This window comes from Entamoeba invadens (genome assembly GCF_000330505.1).
Source record: "Entamoeba invadens IP1 unplaced genomic scaffold scaff_1105074724957, whole genome shotgun sequence".
Taxonomy (NCBI): Eukaryota; Evosea; order Mastigamoebida; family Endamoebidae; genus Entamoeba; species Entamoeba invadens.
Window position 1 is genome coordinate 82,845 of NW_004191594.1, and position 10,476 is coordinate 93,320.

A 10,476-nucleotide genomic window follows, 5' to 3' on the forward strand; every position below is an offset into this window, starting at 1 on the left:
TGTACTGGATATACCCCGCCAAAGCTGTTCCAATAGTCTCTGCAAACGTTTGAATGTCATCCTCACCAAAATCGGTACACGTGTTAAACACTTTTTTGAGTTCTTTACGGCCACTTTCTGTGACGGTCATCTGGTCCCACTTCTCAAAAGCAATAGAAAGTAGGTCCGCGGTGTTTGCAGGAAGACCGGCCTGGACGACTTCCAAGTATTGATAGAAATCGACTTGGGCTTCAACAGGGGCACTTGATGCCCAAGCTCCGTCGACTACATTCGGATATTTCTGGCGCATCCAAGCAGCCAAATTTCCACTGTATGACCCACCAATCACAATAACAGGGTGATCGATGAAATTACGAGTTTCTTGAATGTATGTGATGATCTCTATATAATCCATCATAGCTTGTTCCGCGGTGCAATAAATCAATTTGTCCATCTTTAATGAAGGAGTCGAATCTCCATAGAAACGATGCTCGATCGCTAACATTAACCCGTTGGTACGTGCAGCTAAGGTATCGATGATATAGTGATTGTCGAGAGTCTTACTCGACTCGGGACCTTCACCACCTAACATCACAAATAGTGGTGAATGCAAATCTGTCCCATCTAAGTACTTCTCACTCACAAAATACTTCACTTCAAATTCTTCATCATTGTTGGCGTTGAAATGATCCATTGGAACACTGTATGTATGCGTTTCAATCTCACTTGTGTTCGTTTCAACAGAACGTGCTAATTTATTGAGTCGGTGTTGATGTTTTGTGAGACGAGAACTGCTCAACACAACTAAGAAAAACAGCAGAAGCATGAAATTATACAGTTCATCTATTTTCACCCTTTTTCCTCAAAATTACTTGTTTGAAATTTCGAAGTAAGTCCATTTTTTTGTAGAACGTTCGGATTAATTCTTTGTTTTTTTTATTATTTTTTTATTATCTATTAAATTAATATTAATTTAAAATACTAATTAGTAAAGTATTTATTTTGAAATTATTTAATTATTAATCATTATACCAGAACACAATTGTGATTTTTTGGTTTCATTTTATGAAAATGTTTTTTTTTATTCTAATAAAAAAAACTTTGAGTCAATAAAGAAAACTAAAAATTTCCTTTTTTAATAATTATAATAATAAAGGAAGTTATATAATATATTATTAATTTATTTAAATTTAATTAATAATATTTGAACAGTACCCACATTTGTTATAGTTAAATTAACCAAATTAATTATATTAATAATAAAGAATAATAATATTACTATAATATATAGTTATAAAGATACCAACTCAATTAATAAAAAAAACTAAAATTTAATTATTAAAAAAAGAGGCTTTTTACTCTTTCGTCATCGAAAGAGTCGACTGCAATATCACAACATTGAGAGTCGCCTTTTGCTACCGATTGAATTAAAACAGTCATGAAACCCGCTTCTTTTGCTTTTTGAAGAGCCAACTTTGAGTCTTCGAATACGACTGTGTCTTTAATATCAACCCCAAGTCTTTTAGAGGCTTCAATGTAAATATCAGCATATGGCTTACACCTTTTCATTTCAGAGCCAACAATAATAAAATTGGTACAATTGAGTATTCCATGTTTTTCAAGAAACAAATTGATAGTGCCTTTAGTAGACGAAGAAGCGATTGCAAAAGGGATGTTGTGTGAATGAAGTGTTTTTATGAACTCGATGGCACCACTTATAGGTTTTGCGTTGAGTGTTGCCTCCCGTGAGTTATCAACAAAATAATTTGTTAACGTTTCTTGAGTGAATGTGTGAGACAATTGTGGGAATGTACACAAGTAGTTGTGCGCTACACTTTGAACACTCCCAACATATACCTTCTCTTTCTGTTCAGGTGTCAATACTACACCATTCGATTTTTCAAATGCGTCATACATATCAAACCACGCGTGTAATCCATCAACAATAGTTCCATCAAAATCTGCAACTACTGCTTTATAATGTGAGGACATCAAATGTTTTTTTTCTAGTTATGACGTTAATACATAATAATAATTGTATATGTATTATAAATATCTTAGGAATATATATACTCATTGTCTATTAATTTAAATAAAATATTATTTTTCCAACATTTCCATTTTTTCTATTATATGTATTAGTAATAATAATTACAATCTAATACTTTGTTTTGCTTATTTTGATAACTATCAATAATTATAAAATTTCAATTTATAATTATAATATATCGAATATTACTTTACAACTAAACTTTATAAATATTTTTTAATAAATATATAGTTTTTTTATTTCTATTATTTTTCTTAATTAATTTTTGAATTAAAAAAAAATAATTTCAATAAAGAGGCATAATATTTTTAATGTCAATGACGTGGTGATATATAAATAAATATAACTAATTTTGATTAAAAATATACTAATAATTAATAAAAATACTATACTATCAATAATACACTGTAATGATTATATCAACACAATTTTGCATAATTTTAAATAAAATGTTATAAAGGCTGTTATTTTATCACTTTCAATTTGTAATTATTCTGAAGGTTTTTGGTTTTATGTATGTTATTTAGTCAACACGTGTGAACAAATAACAGCTTTAAAAGAACACTACATTTTATTTTAAATTATCGGGACATTTCAACAAAAAAGGCAAATCACTCTTTTCAGTGATGTGGTAACAAGTTCTCCTTTGTCATCTAAGGGTTATATAAACACTAAAACTATTATGTTCATTAGTCTTAAATTATGAACTTTTTAGGTATTGACATCGGCAGCAAACACTCTTTAATTGCTTACACTGTTGCAGACACCTTTCCAGAAATCGTTCCAAACTGCGTCTCAAGTCCAGTGACGCCATCTTGTGTGATCTATCAACCCGTCACCAAGTCAGTTTATATCGGCGAAGACGCCGTTGACAAACAACTGCGATACCCTAAAAACACAACAACCAATTTTACTATGACTCCAACGTTTTCGCAAAACTTGCCTTATTTCTATTATACTTTAATGATTAATAATTTACTGAAAGACGTGAAGAGCTACTTAGACGATAAAACAATGAAAATGAATCCAAAAGACACAGTCGTCACTTTAACAGTCCCTTCTGAAATGCCAGACACTCAGAAGAACTTGTACAAAGACGTTATTCAATCACACTTCGGATTTCAAGACGTTTTAACACTTAACGATATCGAAGCAGCTGCACTCTGTCTTAAGACTATGCATTCCGTTGAAAAGAAGAATGTGCTGATTGTCGATATTGGAGCACATCATACCACAGCAGCTGTCTTTGCTGTTGGAGAGACTATCGAGTGCGTGAACAAAGCATCTGCTGTTGTTGGTGGAAACAACTTCGATGAGAAAATCGTTGAGTATGTCAAGAAGTCGATATTAGAGAAGAACCACATCGACTTAATGGGTCAAGGCTATGAGAAGACTTTAATTCGCGCTCAGCGTGCTGTTGAGAAGTCTCGAATTTTGTTATCAACGATTCCAGAGTCATACATAGAAGTTGATGGAATTAACGACGGTTCTGTCAAAGTGAAAATGTCGAGGGAGCTCTTACAAACCCTAATAGCAGACGATTTGAAAGTCATTGAAAATCTCGTTCAAAAAGTTGTTCGAAACAAAGACTTAAAGATTGAACAAGTTGAGGTGATAGGAGGCACAGGGAGAGCTCCTTATGTTGTCAACATCATTAAACATGTAGTGGGGCAGGAGGTCAAGTTTTTGAATTCGATAGATTCAGCGTGTTCTATTGCCTTAGGTGGGGCTATACATGGTGAAAAAGTGTATAAAAAGAAGGAAGAAGATACCACTATGAAGTTCTTAAAAACAGTGGAGAAGATGAAAGACATTGAGAAGAAAGAAAGCGATACAAACACTTTAACCAAACCAGAGAAAGTCGAGAACAAACAAGACGGTGAGAAGAAAAAAGAAGAACAAGTGACAGAGAAGCCAATGGAGTCAGAAAACAACGCCCCGAGTGTGTTACTCAAAGAAGTTAACGACGCTGAAATTCAGAATGAAGAGATTTTGAAGCAAGTGAAAGACCCTCAACATCAAAAAGTAGAAGAAAAGCAACAAATTTCATCTCAACTGTCACCTGAAGTCATTAAAAACATTTCAGATGAAATGGACAAGGCAACTTCGATTATAGCGGAGCGCGAGAGGAAGATGTGGATATTGAACGACGTCGAGACGAAGATTAATAAATACCGGAACTCAATAGCGACGAAAGAAGGGAATATGCCACAAAGTGAAATCACACAATTAAGTTCGACTATTAACAAATTAGAAGAGTGGTTGGATACAGCAGAGAGTATGGAGAGTGAGCAGTTAGAGAAGGAATATAAAGAGAATATAACACTTCTCGACACCTCAGCGCCGACATTAAAAACGTATTTGGACGCCAAAGAAGCGACGCAAAAACTTGAGAAAGAGAAAGCCGAGAAAATGCGAGCGGAGCGGGTGAGTACTGGGGAGACTGCAAAGAAGCGCCCGGAGCCAAAGACAAACAAAGAGAAGTACGAAGCGTACGAGAAGGCAAAAGAGAAAGGAACAAAAGCGTTTAAAGACACTGATTGGTTGAGTGCCATTCGCATGTATTCTGCTGCTCTTGGGCATTTAGAAGCGATGTTTGACATGACTCCTACAGACACTGAGAATAACAAGAAAGGGAAATTGGCCTTATATTTGAACTTGGCAATTTGTTTCATCAAAGTCAGTAAATTCAACAAAGCACTTGACAACGCGGACTCTGCGTTAAAGATCGATGAGAACAATATCAAAGGCTTATTTAGAAAAGGATTAGCTTTGAATGGGTTAAAGAAGTATGAAGAAGCGCTTGGAGTATTTAAGAAGCTTGAGACGATTGAGAAGTCTGCGTCCACAGAAAGTTGGATCAAAAACATCGAAGCCAAGTTGAAACAACAAGAAGAAGAGGCGAAAAGAGTCGCTCGGAGAATGTTTGGTAATTAATAAAGGAAGTCATCGTATTTTTAATATTGTTTTTTTTGATCCAAAAGAGTAAGAAATGGTCGATAGAGTTATTGAGAACTTAAAAAGTAATTATTAAAGATTATGTGGTTCGAATGCATCGCCTTTGTCTGTATAGGTTATATCATTTACCACGTCATACACTTGTACTTCAACCAACACAAACTGATCTTCTACCCAACACATAATGGGGAGGACTTCCCAACACTCGACTACATCAAAGAACACTCCCACCTCCCTTTCGATTTGAAAGAAGTCAAAATCACGACAGATGATAATAACACCGTTTACCTCTACGCATGCTTACAACAAAACCCAGAGATACACACAACTATTTTGCTGTTCCAGAGTAATGCCGGATCAGTGTTGGACCGCCTCAGATTGGCTGCAAATTACTATAAGCTGTGCGACGTCAATTTTTGTATTGCTGTGTATCGGGGCTTTGACAAAGCAACGGGTATCCCCACAGAACAGTACATGACACAAGACTGTGAACGATACTTTGACGCATTACAAAGTCTTAATATTGATATGAATAAAGTGGTCGTATTAGGACGTTCAATTGGGGTTTCTATGGCATTGAAATTGTTTAACAAGCGCAAGTGTTACGGCTTGATCATCGAAAATGGGTTCACCAGTTTATATGGGATGGCCATCAAATTTTTCCCCTTCTTAAAAAGCCTAAGTTTTGTGGTGAAAGACAAATGGGACAATTTAGAAGAAATCCAAAGAGTGAATGCAGGAAGTAAGATTTTGATGTTTAGCTCTGGAAGTGACGAGATGGTATCGCCAGAAATGATGGGACAACTCTATCTAAAAGCAAAAGAAAATGGAAGGCTTGTCCGATTTGAATCGTTTTCTGAAGGTAATCACATGAATTTACCAGAATACCCAAGATACTTTGTTATTGTAACTAAGTACTTGGAAGACTTGGAAAAGTCTGATGAATGTTTTGACTGTGGAACTTTTGAAAATTGTTTGAACGAGTAAATTTGAAAAATAATTCCATTTTCGTGTTTTGTGTTGATATTTAATTTTAATATTATTAACTCGTTAATTTTCATTAATATATTTGTTAATATTAATAATTCAAAGGTTGTCCCGTTCTTTGGTATTAATAAATGAAATATATTAATAATATTTTTTGTAACTCTTTAAAAAATATGTTTTAATTTTTCTAAATTGTTTGTTGCATATTTTTTGCAAAAACAACAACATAAAAAGACTTTATTTCATTTAAATAAAAAAAATATTTTTTGTTATTAACACTTAAAATAACGCACTTGTTTTAACCTGTTTTTCTGGGATATTAATCCAATTTTTGATGATTATCCTTTTTTTGGCTTGTGTGATGTTATGGACATTAAATAATCTCTAAAAAAAACGGAAATTTATTTAATAAACTCGATATTTCCCGATTTTTAGACCACTTGAATTTTGTTCAATGTTATTTAAGTGCTAAGTTATATTAGATGTTATTTAATAGTTGTCAATTTTTAGTATTTAAATTAAAACACGTGTAAATCATTTACTAATATTATAACTAATATAATAATTAGTTATAATAAAAATGTTTTTTAACTAAATTGTTATCGAATAACAATGATTGTAAATAACACATTACTATATCGGTAAACCGACTTATCATTTATATGAAATAAATAGTGTTTTTCGATTCAATAATATTTTTTCGCCGATAAATTTGTTTTTAAAATTTAACACAAAGAATTAATCGTTCGTTATTAATTTAAAATTGGGTTTTTTTTAACCCCTTTGATAAAAAATAAACTTATGTTGTTTTTTATTGACATAATTTATTAAATAAATTATAATAAAATTTAATAATAATGGTAATGTCGACTTATAACCAAATAACAGTTTTAGCATTTAATACCATCATTATGATATAGAATTCAATTTAACTCTTTTTGTGTATCTTATTCCGATATTTTTTACTAAACAACATTTTTTGTAAAATGATATTACGATTGAATTTTTTATGGTTCTATATTTAAACAATCTTTTTAATACCCTTTAAATCAAAAATCAAAATTGGGACAGAATTTTATTTTTTCCTTTTGAAATGAAATAAATAGTATAATTAAAATATAATTATAGCAAAAAATTAAAAATACGAGTTAATTGTTCAAAACTTAAATAGTTATACACTTATTAACCTCAATTATTCCTTAAAATAATAGTAATTATTAATTTAATAAGATATACAGATAGGGTATTTAATGGGTGCCAAGAAATTAGAGGATTGATTGATGTAAAAATACGGGTTTTGTTTTTTTGTTTTTTATTTGTTTTTTTTTTCTTGATAATAATTGATACGAAAATGGGTGCCAAACTCATTTCATATCTTAAAATAATTCTGGCACCCAATAAGTTTCTGGCACTTTGAAAATACTCGATCTATAAACAAAGTTGCTCTTCCTTAAAATAGAATTTTTAGACCGCCAGTAATTAAACTATAAATATAGTATAAATGTTTCATTAGAAACTAGATATGAAAGTCAATTATATTTAATAAGTTAGTTAGCTAAAAATATCAATGGAGTTTTATGGAAGACTGTTTTTTCGAGGCCAAGATGGTTATTGATCAACTGTTCTTTTGTTTTGTTTCTTAACACCGAACTTTGAAATTAAGTATATGTTGCCCAACGTTCATGAAGCCTTTAAGAAGAGGTTTAAGTCTTACATAAAAGCAATACCAAAGGCTCAAATAACTCCCATAATCAGAGATGGGTATATTAAATATTTCAACTCCAATCCATTTACAATTACAAGTTGTGAACAAAACTTTGGAATGGCTTCTTTCAGTACTTACCCAGTCATCAATGGTATTAAACAAGGTGAACCCAACTGTGACTATTCTGGAATATTACAATTACACAATAGTCAAATAACAGCCATTTGTGATGGGTGTGGATGGGGAAGTGCTTCATGTTTAGCAGCACAAAGTGCTTTGCACGGATTGTGTAAGTGTGTGGAGGACAACATCAGTGGTTGCAAAACATTGAGAGACGTTGCAACTATTCTTGTTCGGGCAGTTGAATGTGCCCATAATAACGTTTGTTTTCTAATAAATGATATTTCTATTTATGTTACATGAAGTACAACAAAAATATCACAACAAAAGGGGGTGTTCTGATTTAGATACAATTTACTAATCTACAGATATTTTCAAATGACAAACAAACAACTGCGACAACTACACTTATTTCATCAATAACATTACAATCTGAAGGGAAATTGTATGCACTTGTGATTTCAATTGGCGACTGCCAATCATTTTTATTCAACACAAAGACTTCAACGACAACACCAGTGAATGACAAATGGAGTCGGAATATTTGTGAAGTGAATGACTGTGGTGGATGGATTGGGTATTCTGCTAAGGGTGTTCCAAATCTAAAAGGATGTTTTTTGAAGCTTTTGGAAGTGAAAGAGGGTGATATTATCCTTTTAATGTCAGATGGCCTCTCAGACAATTTAAACGAGTTTGATCCTCCACATTCTTCAGTATGTGACTTACTCTCTTCGACCCTCAAAGCTTCAACGTCTCTTGGTAATTTCGTTTATCAGATGACACACTTTGTCATCGAAAAAACCAACGAAACTCGAATGTTTCATCAAACCCATACATGTAAGAGGAAAGATACATTAAAAGGTAAATTGGATCATGTCACTTTAATAGCTTCTCGGGTAAAAGCCTGTTATGAAAATACCCATGATATTAACGAAATAATATCCGAAGAAATCAAAACAATATACCCGTCAAAGTCTGATTTTAAACGACCAAACAGTGTCTCATATTCTCATGAAAAAATGGAGGACGTACAACGTACATTTTCGAACCCGTCTTCTTCCGAATTCACACACTTCTATCCTTCACTCTCAGAGTCTTCTGTACTTCCAACACATCTTTGTGTTGGAAGTAATGTCATTTCCATTGAGAAAAAAATGTTTGGCCACTCTGCTGATCCCTCCCCAGACTTCCACAACGTTCACATGACAATTACAGAGTCACCATCACCTCTTCCAAGGAAGAAATTCAGAAATTCCTTCATAAACTTATTCCACTAAAATGACTTAAAAATGTATTTATTGATTTTTCCTTTGTTTTACCATTTTACAGTATCAAATATTAGATTTATTTTTACTATATTTTATATTACAGTCCGTTTTTCTTTCAACTAAAAAAGAAAACCTCAAAGTATGTTTACTAAATCAATAATAGTAAAAATACCATAAAAATAATTATATGAATTGATAAAGAACTTAATATTTTATTTGTCAATGTCTTTACTTGCTGGTGTGCTTATATGCTTGGTGCTTTATATCTTGATAGTCGTCATTTATGCGAAAGGAGTTGGAATGAATTGGCACTATCCAGACCTTCATGGGAAGACTGTATGTATATTAGGTGGTACAGCTGGGATAGGGTTAGAGACAGCGAAAAAGATTAAGTCTTTAGGAGCAAATTTGATAATAGTTGGGCGTAACCCGAGTACTCTTGAGGATGTCACGAATGTTGAAGTGGACTTAAGTGACTTGAAATCCGTTAAAACTGGCGTAGAAAAGTTGGAACATATAGTCGACCATATTGACATATTGATAAACAACGCCGGGTGTGTTGTCTTGGAATATGGCCAGAAGACTAAACAAGGGTACGACATCACTGTTGGTGTTAATTATATCGGAACAGCTTCTTTTGCAATAGGAGTCTCAAGTCTCCTTATGAACGCAAAAGCTCCGCGATTTGTCGTGGTGTCGTCGTTGAACGCGGGAGACTGGCACGAGAAAGAACTTCCATTTGACTGGGAAAAAGCACCTGGGGAGGAAGATCCATATATTGTGAGTAAAACTGCCTGTTCACTCTTTGCTGTTGGATATGCTAAAAAGTATCCAAAAATACAGACAGCACATGTCCACCCTGGGTTTGTGAAAAGTTCATTATGGAGGAATATGACTGGATTTACTAAAGCGTTATATGCAGTCGTATTGTTCTTGGTTGGGAGAAATTGTTGGGAAGGAGCTCAGACATCATTGTACTGCGCATTGGCACCGAAAATAGTGTCAGGAGAATACTATGCGGACTGCTTGAGACAAGAAATTAACGTGCTCTGTCATGATGAAGAGGTCATTGAAAAACTTTGGAAGAAGACGATGGAAGCAATGGAGAAGGTGGATTAAGTTTTTGAAATGGTTTAAACTTGTTATATTATATCTTATTATCTAAATAGAAATAATCTTATTATAATCAATTATTATAACAATATAAATTTTTAATAAATACAGTAGGGAAAATGAACCTTAGCCCAACAAATGTACTTTAGCCCAAAGAAATTCCTATATTTTTCTTTAAAAACACGGGTTTTTACCAAAAAAACAAATATTTGAGAAAAATGACTTATATATAGGTATAGTTTATTATTTTAATATAACAATAGAAATAAATTAGTTTTTCTTTGGGCTAAGGTTAA

General features: G+C 32.8%; 6 protein-coding genes across 6 annotated transcripts; 4 read left to right on the plus strand and 2 right to left on the minus strand.

The window, feature by feature from the left end:
* Positions 1-14: 14 nt before the first annotated feature.
* Positions 15-673, minus strand: EIN_374800 (serine carboxypeptidase (S28) family protein; the record flags this gene model as incomplete). The annotated part of the gene is made up of 1 exon (XM_004182723.1): positions 15-673. A coding segment is annotated over one exon (659 nt), but the record flags the coding sequence as incomplete, so codon positions are not given.
* Positions 674-1,317: 644 nt separating this feature from the next.
* Positions 1,318-1,971, minus strand: EIN_374810 (2-deoxyglucose-6-phosphate phosphatase, putative; the record flags this gene model as incomplete). Its single annotated transcript, XM_004182724.1, has 1 exon — positions 1,318-1,971. The coding sequence occupies one exon, from the start codon at positions 1,969-1,971 to the stop codon at positions 1,318-1,320; it is 654 nt and encodes a 217-aa protein (XP_004182772.1).
* A 760-nt stretch (positions 1,972-2,731) lies between these two features.
* Positions 2,732-4,966, plus strand: EIN_374820 (chaperone protein DNAK, putative; the record flags this gene model as incomplete). Its single annotated transcript, XM_004182725.1, has 1 exon — positions 2,732-4,966. One exon carries the CDS (start codon positions 2,732-2,734, stop codon positions 4,964-4,966), a length of 2,235 nt encoding a protein of 744 aa, XP_004182773.1.
* Positions 4,967-5,068: 102 nt separating this feature from the next.
* EIN_374830 (protein bem46, putative) lies at positions 5,069-5,974 on the plus strand (the record flags this gene model as incomplete). Its single annotated transcript, XM_004182726.1, has 1 exon — positions 5,069-5,974. One exon carries the CDS (start codon positions 5,069-5,071, stop codon positions 5,972-5,974), a length of 906 nt encoding a protein of 301 aa, XP_004182774.1.
* Positions 5,975-7,640: 1,666 nt separating this feature from the next.
* Positions 7,641-9,076, plus strand: EIN_374840 (hypothetical protein; the record flags this gene model as incomplete). The annotated part of the gene is made up of 2 exons (XM_004182727.1): positions 7,641-8,060; positions 8,168-9,076. 2 exons carry the CDS (start codon positions 7,641-7,643, stop codon positions 9,074-9,076), a joined length of 1,329 nt encoding a protein of 442 aa, XP_004182775.1.
* Positions 9,077-9,289: 213 nt separating this feature from the next.
* Positions 9,290-10,186, plus strand: EIN_374850 (restnol dehydrogenase, putative; the record flags this gene model as incomplete). Its single annotated transcript, XM_004182728.1, has 1 exon — positions 9,290-10,186. One exon carries the CDS (start codon positions 9,290-9,292, stop codon positions 10,184-10,186), a length of 897 nt encoding a protein of 298 aa, XP_004182776.1.
* Positions 10,187-10,476: the final 290 nt, after the last annotated feature.